This window comes from Podarcis raffonei, chromosome 8 (assembly GCF_027172205.1).
Source record: "Podarcis raffonei isolate rPodRaf1 chromosome 8, rPodRaf1.pri, whole genome shotgun sequence".
Classification (NCBI taxonomy): domain Eukaryota; kingdom Metazoa; phylum Chordata; class Lepidosauria; order Squamata; family Lacertidae; genus Podarcis; species Podarcis raffonei.
This window is the reverse complement of record NC_070609.1, coordinates 57,502,178-57,529,618: the sequence shown is the minus strand read 5'-3', so window position 1 is coordinate 57,529,618 and position 27,441 is coordinate 57,502,178. Positions and strand designations below refer to the sequence as shown.

Sequence of the window (27,441 nt, the reverse complement as noted above, 5' to 3'; positions counted from 1 at the left end):
GCCCTGCGATCTTCAGGCGAAGGACAGTATACAAACTTAATTATTAAAGTAATTAAGTAATAGTAGTAACAAATAATAATAATAATAATAATAATAATAATAATAATGCCACCTTGAAGTGTGACATAATATTCCAAGACCCCTGAAATGATTACGTAGAAGCGGCTGGTGCTATCTATTTGCAAGTCCGTGCAATCAGTACAGTACTTACTTGGGAGCAAGCCCCCTCAACTCCAACCAGCGTGCTGCGGAGTTAAGCACACAGCTGGATGAGCTGGCGGAAAAGGCTTTTCCCAGCTTATTTTAGCTGAGATGCTTCTCCCTCCGTCTCCCAGCTGCTTCTGGCTGCAGCCCGGCCCCCAGTGCAAGCGCGTCCGGGGCGGACGTTTCCCGGGGAAGCAGCAGCAGCGGCGCCTGCGCCGAAGCCGCACACGTGGGGGTGAAGGCCAGGCCAACACGCCCCGGTTCCTCTCCTCGCTTTCCTTGCCGTGGAAGCGTCCAGGGTTTGCAAAGATCATGGGCAAAAGCAAGACCAAGCGGTTCCGCCACGAGCCGTTTTCTCCAGCGGGGACCCTGAGCGTGCAAGACGGGGAGGCCGGAGCAGGATCCCCGGCCGCGGAGTTGCTGGAAAAAGTAAGCGCGGGGCGGGGAGGGAGGAGGGAGAAACCGGATTCCGCCTCCTTCCCTCTCCGAGCCCGAGAGCGAAAGCAAACCGCCTGCATGCATAATCGCCCGCCAAGGGGTTTCAGCTCGGGTTGCCAACTTACCAGGAAGGACCCGACCTGGTCTCCTGCGCGCGCTCCAAGGGAGCCTGAATGGAGGTTGCTAACTGACCTGGCCTGCTCCCTCCCCCCTCCCGAGAAATCAGCGAGTGAAGCTTCTGATAAAGGGCGTGAAGCTGAAATGTGATCGCTTGCTCGTGCCCTATAAGAGAGCAAGCTCTTGATAAAGGCAGATACAGGGTTCAACTACGAACCACGAGGAACAAGACAGATCGGTCTTCCACCTACCTTTTCTTAGGGTGCTTGTTGTTACTGCAAAGAATAAAGTGCTTTATTCTGTTGTCTATGCTCTGGTAACCTCTAGGTTATGTTATGGTTGTTGTTTAGTTGTGTCTGACTCTTTGTGACCCCATGGACCAGAGCAGGCCAGGCACTCCTGTCTTCCACTGCCTCCCACAGTTTGGTCAAATTCATGTTAGGCTGTCCAACCATCTCGTCCTCTTTCGTCCCCTCAATCTTTCCTAGCACCAGGGTCTTTTACAGGGAGTCTTCTCATCTCATGAGGTTATATTACTGCAAATCATTATAGGTAGAGATGGTTCGGAAACTTCAGCTCATGTAGAATTCAACAGCCAGGTTGCTCACCAGAGCAAGATGGTTTGAGCATATAACACCAGTCCTGGCCCGACTGCACAGGCTGTCAATAAGTTTCCAGACCCGATTCAAATTGCTGATTTTGACCTATGAAGCCTTAAACGCCTCAGGGCTGCAATTCGTCAATGTCCACCTCTTCTCATGAACTGACCCAGACCCTGCGATCCTCATCTGAGGCCCTTCTTCATGTGCCTCCTCCATGATAGGTCTGGAGGGCAGCAACATGAGAACGGGCCTTTTTTGCTGTGGCTCCCCATTTGTGGAATGCTCTCTCCAGGGAGGCTCGCCTGGTGCCTTCATTACATATCCTTAGGCACCAGGCAAAAATATTTCTCTTCTCCCAGGCCTTTGGCTAATCAAATAATTCATGGCTTTTTAAACGCTCTGTGTGTGGGGTTATTGTTTTTGTTTGTCGCTATGGTGTGTATTTTTGAGCTTTTATATTGTAAACTGCCCTGGGCACCATGAATGAAGGGCAGTATAGAAAATAAATAAAATCTGTCGGTGTCTCCCACCCTGTGGTGTTCTAACCTCCCTCGTGTGTGCCTCTTTCTAGCTTCAACACCCCAGCGCTGACATGCGAGAATTTGCCTGTGCCAGCATCTCCAAACTCTTGCAGCAGAAACAAACAATCCCAGCTTTTCTGCAGAGGGATGTTGTCCGGTGTTTGGGTCCCATGCTGCTCGATAAGAGTTTGGCAGTTCGAGAGACAGCGGCAGGAGCTCTTCGGTGAGTTAGAAATGGTGGCAAGCTGGAAGAACAGACCACGAAGAAAGCAGTGTTTTAAAGCATGCTCAGGAGGGCATGTGGGTGGTGGGCTCTGAGAATTCATGAGCATCTGTTTCCCCCCCCACACACACACCCACACTTAAATGCATAAGACCATGTCTTGTTCAGTCACACCATAAAGCCATCCAGATGCTACAGAAGGCAACCAAATCAGGGAATGGAGATAATGAGCCTTTCCCTGCTGTTGTCCTCAGCACATGGTATTTTGAGATATACTATCCCTGAACGACGAGACTCCATTTAGTGATGGCTATTAGCAGTTGATGAATCTGTATAATCCTTTTCTTTTTTTTTTAGCCATCTAAGTGGTGATACATTTCATAGGTGAATTCCATGGTGTAAAGAGCACACCCCTTAGGTACATAGAAAACTGCCTTCTACTGAGTCAGACTGTTGGTCCATCTAGCTCAGTATTGCTTTCTCTGATTGGTCTGGTTATACCAATATGTCCCCCGGACAGAAACCATTGTAGCCTTTGGTAGATAAGAGTATTAGATCACAGCAGTTGTTGCTTTGAGGCAAATAGTCTCCATGCCCAGTGACAAGCACATAAGCCCATCCTTCCCCCATCTCGCTTCCCTTTTATATTCAATCTTGTTCCTTATCTTCCCCTGTTTATCATCATTCTGTTTCAAATATACAGGCTACGAGCTCTATAACTAAAAGAGTAGCATTCATGGATAAAGGGGAGGTGCAAGCAATGTAGGAGGAACCCCAAGGTTTTTGTAGAAGAGCAAAATAAACTTTTTGGGGGGAGAACCTCAGAAAAAACTTCCCAAAATGACCCAGTGAGACTGAGTGCAGTGTGGACAGAACACCAACAATATGGGGGGCAGGGATGTAATGGAGGGGCAGGTACCCTGAATAAACATTTGACACTGCAGTATTTTGTTGCAGATCCCACTTGCTTGATAGCAAGAACCAGATTTTCTGTTACTTTGCAGAGGCCCAAGAGACTAACAGCAGCAGCATAGTTTGCCGAAGTTTAATAGAATACTATTTTATATCTAAATGTTTTGTACCACTCAAGTGACAATGTACCCATCTGTTGTTCAAAACTTTTGGTTCTTGTTTTAGTTGAATTTTTTCTGATTATGTATTGTTGTTGCTACAGATGATGATGATAATAATAAACCTTAATCCGTTATAACTTATTTTAACAAGAATCTGAACCCAAAGTTTTTGGCTGTGTTACAGAAATCTCAGTGCTTGTGGAGGATTCGACGTCTGCGACGACATGGTCACTAAAGATATCATGACTCCTCTTGTAGCTTTGTTGAAAGAGGTATGTAGCCAGCATGGTGGTGAAAGAACTGAGCAGTGAGCCAGGAAGCTCCCATTTCAAATCCTACCTCCACCATCAACTCACTAGTCAGCCTTAGGCTGCTTTCATACGGCACTGACCAAACAGTGCTCATCTAGTCCAGCATCTGGTTTAGCACAGCGCGCGAGTGGGCAACTCAATTCGGGGGCGGCTCGGGGGCCGGTCAAATTACCTCTGCGGGCAGCTTCCAGCTCATGGGCCTTAGGTTGCTGACCCCTGGTTTAAAACAACTTAAAATCACAAAAATTGGATGGGTTCTAAAATTATATACACCATGTGCTATGATACTACTTTAAACAGTCAAGGCTTTCCCCAAAGGATTCTGGGAGCTGGAGTTTGTTACGGGTGCTGAGAGTTGTTAGGAGGCCCCTATTCCCCTCCCAGAGCTATATTTTCCAGGGTACCTCAGGAATGTGGTACTATAGTGCTTTTAAATGTGTGGTGTGAACATGGCTCTAATGCCTTCTTGCCACTAGGTGTTTGCTCTGATTTGTTCTGCTTTTACACCCCGCTTTTCATAACCCATCTTGCAATGCAGTGTCGAGCAGGACTTGAGGAGAGCAACGGCTCTCTGAAGGAAATCAAAGATACACACAAGAACTGTATGGAAGATATTGCCAACGAGGCTGTAAACCTCCTCTGGAATGTCTGGTGAGCGCCATCTTGAAATACTTGGTGTCGGAGCTGGGTCCAATTCTGACGGCCCCACTGGCCATGGTGGCTGCTGCTCACTGAGATTGGTGTGATGGAAAGCAAGGAGACCCACAGTAGCTAGAGCCAGAACCAGTGAGAGGCAGAGGCAGCTAATTCTAGTTTTGTATCCATCCTTGTCCCCTGCTGAGTACTACAAAGGCGCAACGCCAAGACCAAGGAGAAACTGTCAGGCATGGCCTTCCCCTGCACTCTTTGTAAATAAGAAGGCAGGTGGAAGGTTGGTTGGTGGGGTGCAGACTGCGCATGGTGGTTGAGCTATGGAACTCCCTCAGGAAGCAGTGATGGCCACCTACCTACATGGCTTTAAAAGAGGTCATGAGGTGAAGAGGGAGCGTACACACTGGTATTTCCTTGCAATGCTAAAATGTGGTTTAGCCTTACATTGCTTTCTTTGTTCCAGGATCAAAGAAACATATATTTTTTTTAAAATTAAGTTTTCAATGTGCTTGCCAAGCTGGTTTGCTAAAGATCATTTTGTGTCTTTGTTAGTGAATGTAACAGTACAGCGGTCTCTATATTCAACAAACAAGGTTGCTTGGATGTTGTGCTCCAGTATCTGAAGAGATTTCGCAAAAACGTGGACTTGGCTATCGCAGTGGGTGAGTAAAGGGACATGTTTATGGGAGGTTTTCAGCCACAGAGAGCCTCTGTCAGGTGTCTCTTGCAGATATGAAACTCTCTCAGGTCCACTGGTTCTGGGGTTTCTGGGCAAACACATCCTCCAGAGCCTCTCAGCAAGCTGGTACAGTGGTACCTCGGGTTACAAACACTTCGGATTACAGACTCTGCTAACCCAGAAATAGTACCTCGGGTTAAGAACTTTACCTCAGGATGAGAACAGAAATCGCACACCGGCGGCACAGCGGCTGCGGGAGGCCCCATTAGCTAAAGTGGTACCTCAGGTTAAGAACAGTTTGAGGTTAAGAATGGACCTCCAGAACGAATTAAGTTCTTAACCCAAGGTACCACTGTATTGAATTCCAGTTCCACAGGTAGAGCTGTGGTTGGCAGAAACCTGTTGCAACTGAAGAAACTCATACTGTTTTATTTCTTCTTTAGCAGCATTTGTATACTGCTTAATTGTTACAAACCTTTAAGCATTAGACATGAAATATAAAATACAACTATTAAAATTACTGATGGAACTCGAAAGGCAAAAACAAGTTAAGCTAATTCCCCCCAATATAAATAAAATCAACAGCTTAAAAATATACATTATGAAATAATATGGTATATTAAAATACATGTAAGTCTTACCTAAACAGACAAACAAACAAACAAAATATTTTAGGATGCTCCAGAAACAGTACAGAGAAAGCAGCTGCCTTATGTCATTGGGCAGGGAGTGTAGCTGCTGCCTCACTGAAGGATCAATTTCTTTACAGAATTCTTTGCAGAAAGAATGCTGTATGGCACTTGTAAAAGTGACAGCTCCACAGATTGAATTGGTTGAGTGGGCATATATGGGTAAGGTTATCTTGACAGATGTGTTTTAATGAGTGACATCTTGGAATTGCAGTCTCAGTTTAAATGCTTTCTTCTATCTCCACAGCATCATGTTTACAGGCTGTGACAGAAGATAATCCAGACCTGCTGTCGTCCTTTGATTCTTCTGCACACCAAGTTCTGGAAATGATCTTATTATCATCAGAGAAAGGCATGGAGGACATTCTTTTACGGACTCTGGTGGCAGGTAGGTTTCAACTGGGTAATGAGTACTGTGTTGTGGCAGTAGCGTAATGGGAAATTCAGAAGTGCAGGGTCCCTTCATGATAGTCACATCTGCTCTCCCTTCTCCTGAATGCCATTAAAGAGGAGGACTGCCTGATTTTCCCTGGGAGTTCCATAGCTGGGGTCCCACCACAAAGAAGGCCCTGTCTTGGAGCCATTCCTACCAATGTGATCACAAGCAGGGCCCCTCATCCCAGATTTCAGGTCATAAGGTATGGGTGGAGGCACTTTCAAGGATTTGGGTTCCAGTTCACCTAAGGGCAGATACAATATTTGTACCTCATCTTTATCTTTCCTGATCTGCATATTCATCAGAATGATGTGATAGCAGCTGTTCGTGGACTTGAGTGCCTTCTGGCAGGTGGGGAAATTGCAAGTGTTTTGGATATTCTCCAATGTGGGAACTCCCCGCATTAAGAAAATTAGAATGTCAGGGAGATAGCTAGCCTAGAACTCTTCTCCTGGGTGATTTTCTATATGCAAGGAGTTGTTTTTCATGGAGGAGCACTTGCACTTTATTTGCTCCGCAGATACTATAACCAGGGTTTATGGCTTCTATCTATGTTAATCTCTTTCTTGTTTAAGGTGTCACTTGGAATATAAGGAACACCCTGCCATCTGGTAGCCAGGCAAGCACCATGAATGCCATCCTGAAGATTTTCTCAGAGTGCTTAGCCATTGATGCTGGTGAGATGATTATTCAGATGAAGGAAGTGGAAGTGGAAAGGTTGAAAAGCTCAGCTGAACCAGAGGCTGAGGGAAATCTGGGCGATGGGGACATCTCAATACTTAATAACGATGAGGAGATGGAGGAAACTCCTAAAGGAGCCACCAAACAAGAAAGTGACATTTCAGATCTACTTCCGGTAAGTGTGGCTGATCTTAGCCCTAGATGTTGCAAGCCAGACTTTCTCTGATGGAAAAAAACACATACAAAACCAGTACTGTTTACACGATTTTGGGGGTGGGGGTGTTTCACTTTTCTAAAGGAACTGAGTGTAGGGTGAAGGGTGGTAAAAAAATTTTAAAGCATCATCAACCTCTGCCAATTTGGTGATTCTATTAAGTGCTTTTTTGGGGGTAATATTACATGCTTTGTGGGTAATATTTCTGAAATTTGTAAATTGTAATTATATAGCATTTTTATGTATCGTTTGTACACAGTTTGCTTTTCTGGTAGTTCTTTGTGTTCATTGTTGAAAGGTTTATTTATTCACATCACCTAAAATGTAAGATGATGGTGATTGGTAGTACAGTTTGCTGCTGAATGTGGGATTTGTATTGTGTTTCTTATATTGATTCTTTTTTTGGGGGGTAGAATTTGTAAACTGCTTAAGGATTTCTATTGAAATATGAAGGAGCACATAAAATAAATAAGTAAATCGGCCATACTGCCTGGGGCTGATGGGAGTTGTAATCCAACTGCATCTGGTAGGCCCCATGTTGGCTATGCTTGGAGGTAGGTAACCCAGTGCCAGATAGGGCCACTGTCTCTGTGACATATGAGTTGGTGGCACTGTGTTGCACTGGCATCGCTCCTTCCTATGGGTCCAGGTTCTAAGATTAGGGCCACATTCACACCATACATTTAAAGTGCCATGATACCACTTTAAACAGTCATGGCTTCCTCCAAATGGGAGATGTAGTTTGGTACGAGTGTTGAGAATTGTTGGGTGGCCTCTACTCCCTTTAAAGAGCTGCAATTCGTGAGTTGTTTAACAGTCAGTCCCTCTTCACAGGGAACTCTGGGAATTGTAGAACTGGGGTGGAAATGGGATGGGTCCCATTAAACTACAGCTCCCAGAATTCTTTGAAGGGAAGCCATGACTATTTAAAGTGGTATCATGACACTTTAAATGTGTGGTGTGGCCTCGCATTGAGGGAATTATGTGTCTACCCATGGCAGTCGTACTGTGGAGTCCTGCAGGACATTATTCTATCCTGAATGCTGAATGCTGTTATTTATATACACATACACAAAGCCACTAGAAGCAACCATCTGGCGATTTGAGGCTCTTATTTCTCCGTTACCTCTGAATCAGGCTGTTTTATTTGTTTTTATGCTAATTTTATTGGTTTTAGGTGGCATTTTTGTGCTAATGGATATTGTTTTTATACTGTACACAGCGTACACCATGCAGAGATTTATTAATTTTTTTACAGAAAGTTGTTTAGAAATGCCTTTAAATAAATAAAACAAATGGACAAATAGCATGACCTGGTATATCAAATACTTATTGTGTTATTTGCTTTGTAGGGCAGTAAGCAGGAGGTGAAGCAGGTGGCAGCTTTACTCTTAGCTCAGCAGACAGCCCTGGAAATCATTGTTAACATGTGCTGCAATGAAGGTATTTCTGTTGCCCTTTTGCTCAGGTGGTATCTGGGCTTCTGTTTCCTTCCTCTTGTAAAAAAACCCCAACAAAAACCCTCTCTCTCTGGCCCTGTCTGCACTATACATTTAAAGCAGTACCATGCCACTTTGAACAAATGATCCCGTTGAGATTTTTTTTAATGCCACAACTGCATGTTTTCAGACCCCTCCGATGACGAATGGGAAGAGTTATCCAGTAGCGATGAAAGCGACGCCTTTATGGACAACTACAACGAAGGTGGGAAGCTTCTGTCACCCCTGTGCCTTTCGGCTGAGCTGCACACAGCACTTCGGAACCACCTTGTTCCCAAGAAGGTAGAGTCCTCCTCTTCCCTCCCCACCCCACCTGTGTGCCAGGGTCCAGATGATCACGTGACCAGTTAAGTTCTGTGGAATTGCATTTCTGGAAAAGTGCTTTTGTGAAACTGGGATGTGGAGTTGTGGTTCACTTTTCATAGAAAGAAGTCTACCTATGTATCTTTTGGTAAAGTAGGTATTAGGAAGACAAAATCCCTTTTGGGGTGGGACTTCCCGCCTCCAGAAAAAGAAAACCCAATGGTGGCTGCAAAATATTGGCTGGCTGTTGGAGGGGAAATGCAAGGAAGTATCCTTCACTGGAGGCAAGGAAGTATTCTAGATTGGAGGTTTTCTGCTGTTCCAGAGAGTAATGCCCAGACCAAAGAATTTGAATTACAAGGAAGGAGATTCTGACTAAACATGAGGAAGAACTTTCTGGTGGTAAAACTCACCTTCATTCGTGTACTTTTCACTGGAGGTTTTTAAGCAGAGGTTTAAGCAGACTAGATGACAGTTGGGGTATCTTCCAACTACAATTATATGATTGTAGTCCATCATCTTGTTCACACAGTGGCCAACCAGATACCTATGGGAAACCTACAAACAGGATATGAGTACAACAGCACTCTCTCCTCTGGTGGTTTCCAGCAACTGGTGTTCAGAAGCATTACTGCTTCCATCTGTAGAGGCAGAGCATAGCCTTTTCCTCCATGAATTTGCCTTTTAGAGCTATCAAAATTGGTAGCCATTACTGCTTCCTGCAGGTATTCCGTTGTTTAACTATGTGCTGTGCAAAAAAGAACTTTCTTTTACCTGTCCTGAATGTTCTTTCCTGAAGTCAAGGATGCTAACATAACTGTTGTGAAGATTATCAAGGCTTTGTGCAGTAAAGCACTGAAATTCTGCGTCAAAGCAAGAAATGCTCAATTCCACAACCTGTATGAATTGCAAATTTTGCAAAGCAAGAAAAATTGCATATTTTGCATAATTTATCCTGCCATTAAAACTGTTGCCCTTGCACTTCTTTGCAGCCATAAGGACTGGAAACATATTTTGTTTTTTAAGGAAAGCTGGTGTTCTTAGGAATTTGAATTTTGTACTTGGTGGTGGTGAAGCATAACAGCCTTTTTCTTTTCCTAGATACTTGAAAAAACTGGGTTTCCCAACAGTGTTGCTGTTGAAGTCTGCATGCGCAGTCCAGCTTGGAAGCCACTTATTAAAAAGTAGGAGTTAATTCACTTTTGTTATGTTTCCAATCATATTATTAGGAAAGCAATGTGTTTCCTCATTTGTGGGGTTTCCAATAGGATCCAGACTCACTGCTATTGAAAAAAAGAACTGGGACTAGACGGGGATTTTTTCTTTTCCATTAAGACAAGAGCACTTTTGTTATTTAAGAACTGTCACTTGAACATCTGAGCACTTGCCTATTTCATGGTCGTCACTTTATATATATATAAACAGTCTATTTCAGTGACCTGTATTGCTGCACTTCAGTTATTTTTTCCTCTCCCCCCCCCCCCAACCCTTTGAAAACACTTGAGGTGGTTTTTTTTGGGTGGGGGGAGATTCTTGAAATTTATAAAAAGCATTTATGTATGACTTAATTATTCAGTTTTCTATGTAGGGTACATAAAAACAATCCACAAAAAGGGGACTGAAAATTTATCACAAAACTAAGCACTACTTTAGCATGCCTGCTGGAACAAGAAAGTCATAGTTACGTTCAGCAAGAAAGTTCAGCAAGAAAGGTGCCTGTATAATCTCAATTGGGATGGAGTTCCACAGGCTTGGTTCCACTGCACAGAATGCAGGACATTGGCAATATATAAGGGGCTGCTCTGTTGTTCATTTCTTATTTGCACTGTCTCACCCTTTCCTACTTTAAACACATCCCTTTAAGCATGCCCACATTTCAGTGGAGGCTGGGGTTGGACACCCTTTCTCCCGTCTGTTCTGAATAGAGGAGGGGTTCCCAGAGCCCCCTGTGATTGAGTACAGCATTGTCCCTGAAAGGACAGGCATGTCTCTCTCTTTTTCTTCCATTTTAGATGTGGCAGCCATTATGCCATACCTCAATGGCAGCCATTTTGTGTTAGAACATGGCTCCCCCCGGCAACCATTTTGTCGTTTCCCATATCTCCACAGGAACCATTTTGTGGCTAACACCCACAAAATTCCACTGGCTCAAAAAGGCTGGCAATCCATGATGGAGCACATAGCCGTATGACCCCTAGGAAAATGGGGGTTGGAAGATCCATTCTTTTGATTGGGGGTTGTACTGTTGGTGTTCCTCTTCTCTGCTTTACGGCTCTTGATTAGGGGCTGTGCTGAATGTTCCATTTTCTTACAGGTTGAACATGGTCCAGTATAGAGCCCTGACCTGTCTCCACAGCATTTTGTTGGTGTCTGATGTGGAATGTCTTGGGGGTGCTTCAGTCCTTCAGTCACTCTCCCAGCACCTGTCCCAGTTAATATTTTCTCAGCCAGGTGTGTTTCATGTGCTACGGTCATGGCTACCTCAGCAAATCTCTGCCCTTTCCCTTCATATTTCTCTCCTTTTGCTTCTCCTTCCCCCACCCCACATCCCACTGCTGTTCACAGTTGCTACCAGCATCCCACTTTTATTGTATTTCCGTACATCGTGCTGGTTTACACATGGGCAGTATGGGGTTTTTTAAATTTATTTACAGCAGGGTTTCTCAAACTGTGGTCTGTGAAGCTTCATTCTAGCAGTCCATGATGTATCTGTGAAGAACACTTAAAACTGGAATTCAAATGGCCATACAATAAAATGAATATGAGAAGTGAAAGAAGCAAGAAAAGTACAATTAAGAATGATAGACACACACCCTAAAAACAGCATAACACAGTAGGCAAACAATTCTGGAGGAAAACCGAGAGCGAGGACATACTGGATGGCAGCCAGATCAGAGTCCTGTTGAAGTCTGGACACTATCAAGGAGGAAGCCACACAGATGTCCTGGGGCAGGGAGTTACGCAGCCTGGGGACAACAGAACAGAAGAAGACCCCTACAGGAGAAGTCCAAAGGCCCAACTCTTGTTTCCCACAGTGGGAATCTCTCTTACTGACGTTCTCCATCAACACCCATATTTGAGGTGTTCTAAGCCTCCTGTGCCTGGCGTTCTCTGGTCCATGGGGTCACGAAGAGTCGGACATGACTAAACGACTAAACAACAACAACAACAAAACCTCCTTATTTAAACTTGTGGAGCATAAACTTAAAAAACTAGCTGACTGCCTTAGAGCACCACAAACCCAGCTGAAAGTCTTTTATCAATGAATCATTGATAACTATAGCCAATGTTGATTAGGCATAGTTTCTTGAAGACCTTGTCAAATGGTTGTCCTTTTGCCAAGAGCTTTTGCCTAGAGCTGGTTAATTTGGGGACGAGATTGCGATGAGGTGGGGATGGCAAAAGTGTGTAGACAAATGCTGAACCTCTGTAATGTGGGGCGCTACTCGAAAGAATTAAAGAGTGTTGAGAATCACCAACATTTCCCCAGATACCATATGTGTTTATCTCAACGAAATTTGCCTCCATGTAAGCGTGTGTAACTTCTTGGGTTTCAAGCCCTGAACAACTTCATTGGGATTTTTTCCTTTTGTGCAGAATTTTCAAAGGAAATTGAATTCCTGGAAGCTGTAACCAGCGCCTTGCGAGCCCTTTTGCAAACGTTGGCGTCTAATAATATATCTCAGGTGAGACTGCTTTTTTCCCAGGGGTGGAGGTGCCAGAAGGGGGATGAACTGAGAAAACTGGGTGAAGGAGAAGTATGGAAAGGCTGTTCTCCTAACGTGCAGCCAGTGTCTCCAAACATGTACAGAGTGCTTTTTTTGTCTATATCCATTGCTTCTGTGCAACCTGTTTGTAAGTAGCTTGAGGTGCTAGCCCTCCACTTTTATATGTTTGATCCCTTAAACACTTGAATTAAAAAATGTTCTTTGACATTTGCTTTTAAACAACTTGGATGCTGAGTGTTTTATCTCTTCCCCTCACCAGTCCCAATTTTTATTCTTTTAAACAGAGCATGTCTCCTGAGCAGCTGATGACTTTGTGCGAAGCCGGTATTCAGAATACCAATGTTAGTGTCCGAGTAAACGTGGTTAGCATTCTAGGAATTGCTGGCAGTGTGCTGGCCAAGGTGGAAGACACAGCAGAAACACTAAAGGTAAAACTTCTGTATGGAAATACCTATCTCTCACTTCTGGCAATGACATTACTGCTTGTAAGATCTGTAGTGATTTTTGGGGTACCTGTTTCTGTGTCATTTCAGATGATTGGGAAATTCCTCCTTGACGTTGCAACGAAGGATCCTTCCCTTGTGGTGGTGGGGGAAGCTCTGGATGCCCTCTTTGATGTGTTCGCTGACGGTAAAGAAGCCGAAAAGGCAGGAGAGCAAATAAAGTTGTTATATTCACTTAAGGAATTCCAGCCAGTTTTCAAATCGCGGGTAAGCCTATTTTATTCACTGTGAGAGGGAAGTACTTGAAACACTAATAGGGTTTGTGACTTCACTAATGCCACCAGTTGGGAAAACTTGTCTTTACGGCAGTTGCATCCAAGATTCATGTTGAATACCTAAAAAAAAATAATCCTTGTTGAGGGGAAAAAATGAGAGAGCAAGTTTCTAGTCTTCATTGGTTCAATAATATCTCTCCAAAGATGGAGGCAAGTCAATGTTGTGAAGGGGATAGAAGTGTTAGAATGCTAGCGGTGAGAAAGGAAGGTGTTTGGTTTCCCCCCTTCTCTTTTTGTTGAGCCCCATCTGTCGTCATAGACCTGACCCAGCTCCTTGTCGGCATCTCATGAGAGCCGTTCTTCGGGTCTGTCCTTCTTCAGTGTCATGTTGCTCTTAAGACAAACTTGCCTAGTTTTGCTCAGATAATCAGTGTGTGCTTCTTTCACAGCTGAACAGAGGTTATTGAAGATGACCAGGTGGTTTTTATTAGGTCAGGCCAGTGCTAGCTGTTTGGAATCTCGGAGAATTTGGCTTTTTGTGAGGATTGAATTTTAGGTTTTGAGGGGTTAATGCAAAGGCATCGTCTGAGAAATAATTGCAGTGCTGTACCTGCCAGCCCCAGAGAACATGTTGCTCTGGAACACAAGGAAGGAGCTTGTCTGCCAGCCTGGGAGACAGATGCTGCTTAGTCATTTCCTAGTTTGCCGAGTCAAAGTGTACTAGTGTGGGTTCTCCAAGGAGGAGAAAGGACTAAGGGGTTGAGTGCGCACCTATGTGTTCATCACTGAGGCGGGGAGAGTCGCTTCTGAATACTAGTTGCTGGGAGCAACAGGAGGGGAAAGTATTCTTGTGCTCGGGTCCTGCTGGCAAGTTATCCTTAGGCATCTGGGTGGCCATTGTGAGAACAGAACTCTGGACCAGATGAGCCATTGGCCTGATCCAGCAGGTGGTTCTTATGTTCTTAAGGTCAAGTAAAGACTTGCGCATGTGTGAATGAGCTAGCACACATCATCCAGCACTTCCAGACCTTTCCTATCAATCGACACCGGCCTAATCAGTGGTGGGAGTTCACACATTCAGTTCACATCTAAACCATCTATTCAAAGCAGCAAACCATCAGCCCCCACAAAGATTCCTGGAAACTGTAACTTGTTTAAGAGTATGGAGAGTTGCTAGGAGACCTTGAACAAACTACAGTTCCCAGGGTTCTTTGAGGGAACCATGACTGTTTAAAGTGGTATAAGAGTGGCTTTTGAATGGATGGTGTGGTTGTGGCCTTGGTTGCAAGTTATCCATGACAAAAGTAGCAAGCAAGCCCTAGGATCAGCACACGACAGCTGTTGAGGCCTCAGCATCCCTGTAGGCGCAACTCTGGTGCCTGTCCTGAGCCCTTCTTGAAACAGAAACAAAAACCCACCCACAATCAGCTACTGTAATCAGCAGTGACCAGCTTGGTTTAAAAGCTGTCGTTTTAATTTCCCATAATGCCTACACTAGGGCATTATGGGAAAATTTTAAAAGGCGACTTTCAGCTGCCCAGTGCTGTCTGTTGCTGATGACATCAGATGATTCCACTAAGACTCACCTACACAGAAGAGCTCCATTGATTAGGAGGGGACCCAACAGAGGGCCTTCTACTATGGGCCCCCTCAAACCTGGAGCTGGTCCTGATATTTGAGCATTGTACATATGTGAGTCTGCCGCTTGGGTTGTAGCCCCCTAAGAGGTACTGAGATTAGACCAACTTCAACTAATGAAAGTAAATCATGTGTGTTAACTTCAGTAGGTCTCCGCTGAGTAGGACTAGCATTGGATACCACCTAAAGTGTTGAATTATCAGAGGGAGGGAGTGCTCACCAGGATTATGATTATTATTTATTCCATGGTTTTATAGCCCACCTTGATCACTGAGATCATCTGCAGGGAGCACTGTTGGACATTCCCTGTGTTGGTGAGGCTCATTTGACCGTAACAAGAAACCAAGCCTTTAGTGCAGAGCTTACTAAATTGTGTGTCGCGACATGTTAGTGTGTTGGCGCGTCACACAAATGCTCCCTGTGCTCCTCCCGGGGCTAGAAAAGGGTTGATTTAACCTCTGGTTTGCTAATAAAACCGAATTACTGCGTTGTGAAATGATACACGTCTAAAAAGTGTATCACCAACGTGGAAAGTTTGGAAAGCTCTGCTTTAGTGTCCTCAGCCCAGTCCTGTGGAACACTTTGTCACTAGAGATTCAGCAGACACCTTCTCTTCCGACTTCTAAATGCCTGCTGGAAACATTTCTGTTCTGTCGGATTTATACAGGCAATTGAGAATACATCTTTCCATAATAGCTTTTTTCTGATTTTTAACTTTTTACTGTATGGTTCTATGTATAATTGTTGTAAACTGCTCCAATTTTTTATGAATAGCGGAATAGAAATATTTTTAATAAATAACTAAATCCCTGTTGGTGGAGCACTGCCCATTTTAAGCTTGTGACCCTTAAACTACTATGATATCTGAGTGAGTGAAGATAATTTAGTTATTCTTGCCATCCACTCCAACTTGTTACCTTGGGCAAGAGACATCAATGCCCTAGTTTTGAAAGGACTGCATACAGCATCTCCTTTTGCAGAGGAGGACTGTGGGTTTTTGTTTGTTTGTTTGCTTGTTTGTTTTTGGATGGTTTAGGATTCCTCTCTTGTAGAATTTCAGCATAATACATCTGTCTTTTTTCCCCCTTTTGAATTGCAGATGCGGAAAGAAGGGAAAGGACAGTACAGCTCAGATCAATTATGTGTGCTTGACAATGTGAAACTGAACTTAAGAAGATTCATTGCCTATCAAGAGAAATTGGAGAGAAAATAATAATTTTTGAATAGAAAAAAAAGACTGTAAAGCTATATTTTTATTATTGTTTGTTAAATACTTTAGCTTGGGATTTTTCTATAGCACCTTGCAGTGATTGGTGGCAGGAGAGTTAAGAAATTGTGGAGTTATGGAGCTGTTAAAACTGGATTCAGCATCCGTAAGTGCCGCATCATTTGATTTTGATTCAGTGTTGACAGTAGCCAGAATGTGCCCTTAAATACTGGTAAAAAGTATATGTCACCCATCAGTTTCTCAAGAACCAGCATCAGATTTTAGGAGTAAGCTCTGCTGAAGGCCTAATGTAATATTCCTAGTCTTCCAGCCATCATTAGAAGATTGGGAAGATCTTGCTTTCCTTCCACTCTCCCTATTTCATCACATGGCATTCCTCCCTGCCCCACTTTTCAGAGATAATTGGAGGGTAGTGTTGGGCCATGGTTAGCTCAAACCGGAGTTTGCACACCAACTTCTAACCATGGCTGCCAGCTCTGATTTGATATAATCATGGTTAATGTTAACATTGGTGCAGACATTAAAAGGGAAGTGAGGGAGCATGCGCAAGCCTGTGGAGTACTCCCACTCTCTTAACCATGGTTAAAAAATCTAGACTATTACATTGGTACTGGCTTGAAATCTCTGGATTTTATTTTCATTGTGTGGAAATATACATGCGTGCCATGTACAAAAGCATTGTTCTGCAAAGGAAATGTGAATTTAATTTATGTTGGAAGACTATTAAAAAGGTATGCTTTTATAGACTGCTCTGAGGGTATAATTCCCTGAAAAACCAATATTTGCTTTTAAGTTGATCTACTTTAATACACTTAATATTCTTGTGGATTAGACCCAAGTGGCTTTAGCCTAGGGGTGGCTTTGTGCCAACTACATATTAGCTAACTGCACTGCAAAAACATACCAAGATTCTTTCAACCTGTAATATACTCTTTGCCATATGTATCAGGCTCAGACTAGCAGGTGGGGGAGCCCTCCCTAAGTACCAGTTTTGATCCTATAGGTGCCAGCTGTACGCAAGGTTGGAAAAATATTTCCAGCATCTCCTTTTCTAGGCAGCGCCTTGCTTGGGATTTTTCCAGCCTGGGCTATATAAATGATAGATTGCTACCGACTGCTACTGTTGAGCAGCTACAACAGGTGTGACTGTTGTCACTCTGCAAAGTCACCCACACCTGTCACCTTGAAATGTGTTTGCTGAACAGTTGGGAAAATATAGATAGCGCAAAACCAGCTCGAGATTTCCTTCGAGTCGATTAAGTGGATTGAAAGCAGGCATTAACAGAAAGCAGCAGGTTAGCCATGTTGAGCAATAGAGTCGTGCGGCACCTTTTGTTACCATAAATATGTGTATGTAGAATGTCGGCTTTCGTAGGCAAGTGACTACTTCCAGCAGCATCAGATGAAAAAGGGTATTTCCTTCAGAAGCTCATACAACAATATATTAGCTGGAGTATAATTCTGGCCTCCGTTTGTGGACGGGAGGCCATGGAAGCTCCAGGAAAGAGAATACTGTATGCTGTGCTGGCATTCTTCCTGCCTTACCCAGCTCACAGGGTGTCCAGCTTTAAAGCTGCCTCTTCTACCAAGGCATCAACTAGCACAGGTCTCATTCTGTGACGCAGTTCTGCTGGCTCCTGACAGGTGTGCAGCATGCATGTATGAACATCCGAAGAGCCCTGCTGGGTCAGACCAAAGGCCCATCTGCTCCAGAATCCTGTTCCTACAATGTCCAACGAGGTTCCGTGGGGATGTCTGCAAGCAGGATGCCACATGTGGTCAGGTGAATTGAGGTTTCGAGTGGCCATGCCCTGGTGTATCACTCACCTGGATCCTCTGCACTGCACCCTCCGTACAGCAAAGGATTGTACACACAGGTCTTCTAAGGTGTCAACTTGCAGAAGGCTTCCTGAGCAACACAGCAGAAGAATCTTCAGCATATTATTCTTCTACCATTTGTAGCATAGACTGTTGTCATATCACCTTGAAACTGTTATATACTGTATTTTTCCGTCTATAAGATGCCCCCATGTATAAGACAACCCCTATTTTTGGGGACTCCGATTTAAGAAAATGGGGGGAGATGGCCCCCGTGTATAAGACACCCCCAAATTTTGGACATTATTTTTTAGGGGGAGGACCTAGTCTTATACATGGAAAAATACGGTATACTAGGGTAATATACAGAAGCCAAGAAAATACACTTTATTTTGTTTCTTAATATCCCCCCTGCCCAAAAATCTATGAGGGTTTTTCTTTTTTTAAAATTGTGTATTGTTGGATAGAGAAAAAAGGCTATTTGATCAGTGTCTCCTCCCTACCTTGCATAGAAAAGGTAATCTCGTGATGTTTCAAATGGGCAGGTAAATGAGCTACATCATAGTGGCTCACACATAGTTTAGTGTTTTTGCACTAAACTTGGATGCATATAAATAAATATTTTTAAAGTATTTGCAGATGTGCTAAAATATACATTGTTGAGATTACAAGTTGGAAGGATTCTGTCTAGTAAACCAAGTTTTAACTGAATAGTATTTTATTTGAAAAGTGATTCAGAACCATTAAGTACCTATTTGTCTTAAGTTGTGGGGGTGGAGGGGCATGACATGAATTGCAATCACACAAAATACGTAAAATATTGGACATGCTGAAGCCCTGTGATAATGGGGAATTTCTGATTTGTGTTTATATCCCTGGCTGACAAAAATAATCACACGACTCCAGATCTAGGAAATAAACAATACCTCTAAAGACATGATAAACTGACCACCTTAGCCATACTCCTGCTTTCATAGGGACATTTTCTCTCCACAAACACATTGCTAGTTCTGCATGAGGGTGGCAGGAATCAGAGAGAAAATTCTTGGCAGTGATTGTTAAGTGCTTGCTTTCTCTGCTTTCCTTCTCTTAAACCTTTTGGGTTTTGCCATGGTGTGGTGAGAAAGGAGTAGAAGTTGCAAGCGGTGTCTGTTGACAATATCAGACAGAGCTGTAGGTAGCGTGAAGGCGCCACCTGGAACTTCTTGCTCTGAAAATCTCAGCATCAACTTTTCTGGGATAAGAGAATCTCATGCTGAGGATTTACAGAGGCCATGCCTCTGTCTCTTCATATTGTTCTGGCTGATAGCACTTTCATGTTGCTAAATACAAACACAATATAAACAGTACCTGCTGCTGGCTAATTTCCTGCATTGTTTTGGTGGGAGGTGCTACACATTTAGAAATCAAGCTTCCACTTAGTACATTTTTACACACCATCTGCTCAAAGCAATTTTAATCATGCATTCAGAGATGGAAAATCTCTGTGAGCCTTTGGTAAGCGAAACAATTGAAACCTTTTTTATATACAATCAGAATGAGGAAACTTGAATGAAAACAAAGCAATCTCCCTTACCCAGTTAATTGAGACCTGTGTTTATTGCTTCACTACCTTTTGCCCGTTTGCCCTCCGACGAAGAAATGACCAGTCCATAATTTTAATGGTAGGTTTATTGTAGCTGTGAGAGACAGAATAACAACAAATTGCTTCGAAGCAATTTGATGTTATTGTTGGGGCAGGTTCCCTGGGAATCTCCATAGGACTGTACTTCAGCTTCCTTTTTATTCAGCGAAGTGTGTATGTATGAGAGAGAGAAAATGTTATAGTATCCAAATAATAACTCTCATCTCAGATTCTTATTTTGATCAGACCAGTTGATATGCCTTGCTGAGTGAAGGGTTTAGATGCTCATTTTGGGCAAGACGAAAAAGGTCAGTGCTTCTAGTGGAATATATTTGTCTTTTGCTACTGAGCAACACTAATGCCTTGGGGTGTGGGATTCACCTTACAATTGTCATGTGATGTCTTTGGCAATAAGTGTTTCCCCGCCCCCCCATCTGTAAAACAAATTCCCAAGATTTGGGTGTTCGACCATTCTTTGTAGGTGCAGTTTTCTTCATAGCTATCTACAATTTCTGCAAATGCCAGATTAGATTGCTGCCAGGCATGCCACTGTAGGTGGTATGGTCTAGCTCAGGCTTGCTCAACCTCTGCCCTCCAGATGTTCTGAGACTACAATTCCCATCATCCCTGACCACTGGTCCTGCTAGCTAGGGATCATGGGAGTTGTAGGCCAAAAACATCTGGGGGGCTGAGGTTGAGGAAGCCTGGTCTAGCTCAGTGAAGGGGAGTGTGGCCTTCTATATGTTGTTGAACTAAAGTTCCCATCATCCCTGACCATTGGCCATGCTGGCTGGAGTTGATGGGAGTTCGAGTCTAGCAACATCTAGAGGGCCACAGGTTCCCCATCCCTGTCAAGTGCAGAATGCATTTGAGTGATAGAGGGACACAAGTACAAGTAAATAACGTAACATTTTTTGTTACTCCTTCAGATCTTTTCAACTTGACAAACTACTTTGTTTATGTGGCTTCATAGTGGTTAAGATTCTGTGAATTATTTTTGCTAATGGTTTCGATGAACTTTTGTTTGTGGAAGAAGGGGTAGCAAGGTGTTCTCCAGAAAGGACACTCACATATTTAGCATTTAGTATGCTTTTTAAGGCCTGAAATTGCTGACCTGCAGAAACTAGTTCAGGCCCTGAATACTATGTTGAACGTTATTCTTATTCTTAATTTTTTATTGAATTTATATACTGCCCTGTACCCGGAGGTCTCAAACAAATGTGTTCTGAAAGACATTACAGTGGTACCTCAGGTTAAGTACTTAATTCGTTCTGGAGGTCCGTTCTTAACCTGAAACTGTTCTTAACCTGAAGCACCACTTTAGCTAATGGGGCCTCCTGCTGCTGCTGCGCCGCTGGAGAACTATTTCTGTTCTCATCCTGAAGCAAAGTTCTTAACCTGAAGCACTATTTCTGGGTTAGTGGAGTCTGTAACCTGAAGCGTATGTAACCTGAGGCGTATGTAACCTGAGGTACCACTGTAAATCTCATCAGTTCTGGATCAACTGCAGTATTTTCCTGACTGTTTCAAAGTGCTGGTTTTAATATTTAAACCCCTGTACACTGCACAGTATACAGGTACTATTTCTGGGTTAGCGGAGTCTGTAACCTGAAGTGTATGTAACCTGAAGCGTATGTAACCGAGGTATCACTGTAACAACTATAGAAGTTTGCACTTGAACAAGGACTATCCCTTTAGTCAACCAGACAGTTTATCTGGTTATCTAATACATCTACCAGTTTTCTAATACATCTACCAACACTGTCTTCACTTACTTGCATGCTGTATTGCTGACCTCAGCTCTTTGGCTGCCCCCTCCCAGCATTTAATAAGTGTGTGTGTGTTTATATAACACACATTTCTCATGTTGATAATAATGGTTCAAAAAAAAGGGACCCGCAGAAGTCCCTTTTTTGAACCTGACCTTGTGATAGTGGAAAAGGGGTGCCCATTTATCATTTAAAAGATATTTGTGGGGGTGGTATGGGGACAAAGAAGTAACCTCAATGGATGTTCCCATAGTAAGTCTCATTCTTTCACTGCCATCTAGTCTGGGCTATACACTTCTTTCACTTTTGTGAATAATAGCAAACATTTTGTATACTACAAAATATGTGAACATGATTAATAAATCTGGGAGGAAAACTCATGGATAAGAGCAGAAAGGGAAGATAACCAAAGCACAACATGAAGAAACAATCAAGTATCTGAAAAAGGAAGGATCACTCTAATGGCAGTGAGTTTGATGATTACCATATTCTATAAAGTGAATTAAAAAGCAAAAAAAGGTGGAGAAAGTCAGAGCCACTGCGTAAGTCAGAAAAAGGCATAATGGTTATAAGCCAATCTATGGATTGAAAGAAGCTGGGGGAAGGTGGGAATCGGAAGATAAAGCTGGAAAGTAAAAGGTGCTGTGGTCTATGCATTTCTGGAAGCAATGTTGTAAGACAAGCCTGCAGTGCGGTTGACCCACGCTGAATATAGCCTGTTAGTCCAATACTACAGAGAGAAAGAGTTCAATAAAGCTTGCTTTCCTTACCTGCTTGGGATCATAAAAATGAGACTAAAGGGGGAAATGGTGCACTTTTATCACAAATTAGTCTCATTTTATTGAATTTTGCAAAATTAGCTTCTTATTACCAGAGGCAAATCATTGTTTCCAGATGGAAGATAGAAAGTGGCTTTATATTGGTCCATGTCGCTCAGTATTGTCTACACTGATGGCAGCTCTCCAGGATTTCAAATGAATGTTTCCCAGCCCTACCTGAAGATGCTGGGCATTTAAGCTAGGATGCTTTGCTACTGAGCTGCAGCTGTAATATTATTTCCCATTTAATTAAATGATTTTGTCAGGCTTGGTTATTGTTCTGTCTTGACCAAGTCCTTAAATTTAAAACAAAATTGGGGGAGCTGTCAGGACCTGGGAATGTGAATTTGGCAAACTTATTTAATCCTATATGTGTTAGCGAAGCATAGCATTAGTAAGTACGTAGAGAGCTGACCGATGCGCTCTACTCATAATCAAAGTGACTATCTTTAGTATTACGGTACTTCACAAGTTCCACAGAGGAGGCATGGTATGAAAAACCAATTGGTATGGTGGATAGAATGCAGGCAGGCCTAAAGGAGAGATGGTACATCTGTTTATGAAGGTAATGGACACAGACAGCAACTGAAGGAGAGTGTGTGGTGTTGTCTCTCCAGCAAAAGGTTTGCGTGCATGGAGGTGTGTGAGAGCAGTAGGTGGTGAGGATAGTGTACAAGGCCTCTTACAATGTAAAGTGACATAAATGAACTATTAGAGCAGGATGGTCTAACATGCAGTCCAAGGGCCACGTGAAGCCCTCAGTGCCTTTTTTGGCAGCCCTTGGAAACATTTGACACCCTCCCTACAGCTCTTGAACTGCCTTCCCAAAGCCAGGAAAGCAAGATTCTGGGCTTTGGGAAAGAGGCTTGAGGGCTCTGACAGGGTCCTACGGGCCTCTAGCCTAAGGTTACCAGACGTCCCCATTTCCCGGGGACAGTCCCCAGATTTACAAATCAGTCCCCATACAAAATCCATTGAAGTTGAAAAGTGTCCCCGGATTATTGAAAAAAATCTGGTAACCTTACTCTAGCCTCCTTTCCAAAGCCTAGTTAGTGCTTTCCCAGCTTTGGGAAGAACATTGGAGAGCTCTAGGACCCTGCCTGACCCTTGTGCCTCCTTTTCAAAGCTTGGTGCCTCACTTATCCCTTTGGGAAGGCAGCATGCTGGTCTGGTGGGGCGTCAATTTTTGGCCTCGCCCTCTGCACAACAAGGCAGTGTGCGATTTGCAGGTTCCATTTTGAAGTACTATTGTGGTCCACTTGGAATGAGAAGTTAAGACTGCCCTGTATTAAAACAATCATAGGGATGGTAGGGGTGACAGATTTGGGGTTGGGGTAGCATGAAGAAATAGCAGCTTGTCAACAAATAAATTTATTATCTTGTCATTGCAGGCAACTCCCCTATGAAGAAAGGTTGTGATGTCTTGGATATTTTAGTTTAGAGAAAAGATGAGAAAGAGGTGTCATGATCCGGGTCGTAGCTAGGGGTGGTGAGGTGGGCCTCCGCCAGGGGTGCAGACGATGGGGGGGGTGCAAAATCGGCTAAAATATGTCCATAAATATAAATATTGATTATTGCCTCATAAGAAATGGTTTTCAATAGAGAGTGAACTGAATGGAGGAGAGTTGGAAAGAAGAGATAATTTGTCCATGGCTAGGGGGTGCAATCTGGACAGTTCTGCCAGGGGCGCAAGATCACCTAGCTATGGCTCTGGTCATGATAGAAGTTTATAAAAGTATACATGGCATGGAGAAAGCGGATAGAGAAAAGTTGTTTTTCCACTCTCATAATAGTACAATTTGTGGACATCCAGTGAAGCTGAACAGTGGGAGATGTAGGGCAGATAATAAGAATAACTTATTCATGCAGCACATAGTTAAACTATGACACTTGCTCACATACATGAGGCAGTGATGATAGCCACAGACTTAGATAGCTCTAAAAGATTAGGCAAATTCATGGAAGTTGGAGGCAGCAATGCTTCTGAATACCAGTTGCTGAAAACCACAGGAGGGGAGAGGGCTCTTGTGCCCGAATCCTACTTGCAGCAGGATTCCCACAGGCATCTGGATGAACAACAGGATGCAGGAATAGTTGGGTCATAAACCTGATTCAACCGGAGCTTCTTTTGTTCTTACAGGAGTACTGTTGCTAGGATTTTTAATGTTCAAAGCACCAGCTAGTTATGGTGAGGCTTAGGCTGAACAGCCGAAGTACGCCGCTGGTGTAGCTCCCTGAAAGTTTCTGCAGCATTAAGTGAAGCAGTCCTTTTAAGGTGCCACAAGACTACATTTTGTGTTACACATATTTTAAATGCCTCGGGTGTGTGTTTGTGTTCTGATAAAATGGCCTCTAGTCCACAGAAGCCCATACCGCAATAAAATCAGTTTCAGCGCAACCCTGCGCCTGCCCCGCTCAGGAGTGAAGTCCTTTCCCGTTCAAATGGGACTCGCTCCCAGTTCAGCGCGTATATACAGGATGGCAGCCCAAGCCCTCGAAGGCGCCGAGAGGTCTCGATTTTGGCGCTTGCCGTAACCAGGACTTAACATGGCTGCACCTCTGGACTCTTGCCATGATGGGAGTTACGTGATGGCCCCTTTCACGCGGCGGAAAGAAATGGGACGCGGGGGTGGGGGTAAGACGACACGACCAGCCCCATGATCCCGGGTCAGCCTTTTTAAGGGCTCCCCCTTCTATGACCCCAGAAACGCGCCTTCTCCTCCTCCGGAAGAACGCGGGAGCTTCTTCGCTGTGTCTGTGTCCCCCCACCCCATCCCAAGTGAAAGAACGACGTAAGAGCTATTGTTATATCACGAAATAACGATGGTGATGGTAACAGTAATAATCTCTAAAGGAGAAAAGAAGCGTGCGTGCTTAGTGTACAGCGCGGCCCGTGTGCCATGGTGGAGGATGCATGGACTGGAGCGCGCCTGAGGGGGAGAAGGACGACGACGACGGCAGAGGCAGGCTGAGCCAGGCCGGGCCTAGCCGAGCCCTGAACCGCGCACGCTTTCGGCAGCAGCCAAGCCCGGCCACAGCGCGGTTCTCCCGTCGTCGCCGCCGCCTGCTCCTCCTCCTCCTCCGTCTTCCTCCCACGCCTTTATTACGCGCGGCCCGTGCGGCGGCGGCGGCGGCCACCTCTTCGCCAGGGCCCCGCCTCGCTCGCCGAGAGGGGCGGGGGTTGCTGTGTGCTGGAGGCGGCGGCGAAGGAGCAGCGATAGTGGGAGCAGCCCAAGCAAGGAGGAAGCCACTCAGCGCCCGGCCGACCTCTCTCGCCCCGGACCGCCAGTCATTTCACTGGGCAGAGGAGGAGGAGGGCGCCGCCGCCGACACAGCGCAGCGGAGGAGAGTCTCCCTTTTCTCTCTGAATTGCTCGCCGCCGCCGCCGCCTTCGTCCGCCCGCCATTAGCGCTGCGAGCCGGTGTGCGCCGCCGCGCTCTCGGCCGGCTGGGCTGGGCCGGGCCGGGCCAGGCGGGGGAGGAGTAGCCGCCGCCGCCGCCCAGTCTCTCGAGGGCCGGGTCCCCGTTTGATGGATCCCCGGATCGCCTGGTTCCAGCCAGAGCAGCTCGGCCCCTCGAACCGCCTGTGGATGCAGATCTGGGAGACCACGCAAGGGGTCCGCAATCTCTACTTCCAGCAGCAGCAGCAGCACGAGCAGCAGCGCGCCCAGCAGCAGCAACAGCAGCAGCCCGCCTCGGCCGCCTCCTCCAGCAGCAGCAGCAGCAACACCGCCGCCGCCGCCGCCAACCCCGGGGTCGGCCCGGCCTCGCCGCCGGGCATGTCCCGCGGCCCCCGCTGCGACCCTCAGCCCGACTTCCTGCCGCTCGAGAGCGCCAACCACCAGCAGCACAACCACCTCCACCGGCGGCAGGCCTCCTCGCCGCAGCCGCCGGTCGCCACCGCCTGGGCAGGCAGGCCCGGCGCCCGGGCAGCGGCTGCAGCCCCAGCGCCTCCTGTCGCGGCCGTCTCTTCCTCCTCCTCGTCTTCTATTTCTTCTTCCACCGCCGCCGCCTCTTCTCCTTCCCCGGCGGCCGCCGCCGCCGCTTCTTCGGCAGCTGGCCCTTCTTCGTCTTCCACTTCATCGCCGCCCGCCGGCTCGGGTTCTTCGGCCGCCAGCAACAAGAGGAAGCGCGACAACAAGGCCAGCACCTTCGGGCTCAATTACACCCTCCTGCTCGGGCCCGCCGGGGAGAGCGGGATCCCGGCGCCGGGGGACGGGCCCCTGGGGAGGCCGCAAGCTGGCCCGGACGAGCCCGCCTACACCGGCACCCCGTGGAAGAAGGCGAACTACAGCCAAGGAGTGGTGGGGTGAGGAGACCAACATGGGGCTTCTTTCTCCCTCTCTCCCAACCCCCAGTATCTCTTTTTTTCCACCGTGGAGGGAGGCTTCGGGAAGGGGATCACATCGGGGAGGGGGAAGTGGGGTTAGGATAGGGAAAATAAAAGGGGCGGGTAGTGTGACTAGGCCCTAGTCAAGGTTATAAAACGGTGGAGCAGTTGCTTCCCGGCAATGTGTACTTAATGTATCGATTGGTAAGAACAAGTATTCCAGGCAAAGGTTCATTCGTTCACTTTTCCTTTTACCTCCTTTTTTCTTTTTAAGTGTTTCTATACCTTTGGACCTAGAGGTAGGCCCCACAGGTCGAGTCCCAGGTGCCTGGGGGGCAGAAGTTACTCAGTGGCCAGGCTGTGCTATTCCACATGTGCTGGCGGATTCCTCCTTCTTTTTCAAGGATCCTTTAGCATTGAGATTTCCATAGCTGTGCTCCAGTGCTGTTTGAGCCCCCCCCCCTGCTCATAGGCTAGCATTGAGAAATACTGGACAGAAGTAGAAACTTGGCCAAAAGCTCATACCTACAAGCTGGGATGAAGAACTTGCGGCAGTGATACCAGTGTCAGGAAGGTGGTTGGGATGGTAGCTAGGTTAGGCTGGAAAATATATGGTGGAATAGGTTTGTTGAAGGATTGTTTTTGCGGGCTAGTCTGGATTAAATGATTGCCGCTCAAGGCAATGCTGTTGTGCTCTTACTTTTTGGCATTGGGGCAGGGGACAGAGTTGTCTTGCTGCAGAGGTCTGAAAGGGTCTGGAGTGTGTTTGGGGATTGGCCAGATTTGTCAGCTGCTCAGGTTTGAATTTGACAGAATTTGGGGTGCAGTTAGCATAATGGCCATTGGGTGGGTGCATAGGGGAGAACATGTGGCCATCAAGACCCCTGTATTACTGTTTCATTTTTTAATCTGGAGATCCACAATAACTCATATGAGTTGCGTATGTGAGATTCTTGTAGCATTTTTCATTTTATTCTGCAGCAAATGATGTGCTTTAATAGGGGGTGGTCTCTTTAAAATGCTGTCTGGCAATCTTGGCCCAGGAGCACATGGCGTGGGAAGCAAGAATATGTTCCTGTTCCTATCTGTGATGCAAGTCAGTCTCTCTCTTTCTCTCTTCCTTCTCTCAA

The 27,441-nt window shown here is 45.3% G+C and overlaps 2 protein-coding genes across 3 annotated transcripts in view; both read left to right on the top strand.

Annotated features, from left to right (window-relative positions):
* The first annotated feature begins 388 nt into the window (after positions 1-388).
* On the top strand, positions 389-16,697 carry HEATR3 (HEAT repeat containing 3). The gene is made up of 15 exons (XM_053400200.1): positions 389-633; positions 1,933-2,105; positions 3,363-3,450; positions 4,028-4,140; positions 4,693-4,802; positions 5,756-5,896; positions 6,520-6,800; positions 8,192-8,282; positions 8,469-8,620; positions 9,743-9,825; positions 10,956-11,092; positions 12,239-12,327; positions 12,654-12,797; positions 12,903-13,079; positions 15,825-16,697. Exons 1-15 carry the CDS (start codon positions 517-519, stop codon positions 15,936-15,938), a joined length of 2,010 nt encoding a protein of 669 aa, XP_053256175.1. The 5' UTR covers positions 389-516; the 3' UTR covers positions 15,939-16,697.
* Positions 16,698-25,114: 8,417 nt separating this feature from the next.
* The window catches only part of TENT4B (terminal nucleotidyltransferase 4B), a 49,643-nt gene continuing 47,316 nt past the window's right edge, over positions 25,115-27,441 (top strand). The window contains exon 1 of one of the 2 annotated variants that reach the window (XM_053400199.1): positions 25,115-26,290. In XM_053400199.1, coding sequence (XP_053256174.1) covers positions 25,512-26,290 — 779 coding nt within the window. In that variant the 5' untranslated portion in view covers positions 25,115-25,511. The remainder of the gene's footprint in view (positions 26,291-27,441) is intronic. The other variant, XM_053400198.1, reaches the window with a different exon arrangement.

Bases quoted from the DNA above. Each gene is read 5' to 3' on its own strand.
- HEATR3 (XM_053400200.1), top strand. From the start codon at position 517: ATGGGCAAAAGCAAGACCAAGCGGTTCCGCCACGAGCCGTTTTCTCCA. The intron at 634-1,932 runs GTAAGCGCGGGG...GCCTCTTTCTAG, and splicing joins CCGCGGAGTTGCTGGAAAAA to CTTCAACACCCCAGCGCTGA. The intron at 4,803-5,755 runs GTGAGTAAAGGG...CTATCTCCACAG, and splicing joins GGACTTGGCTATCGCAGTGG to CATCATGTTTACAGGCTGTG.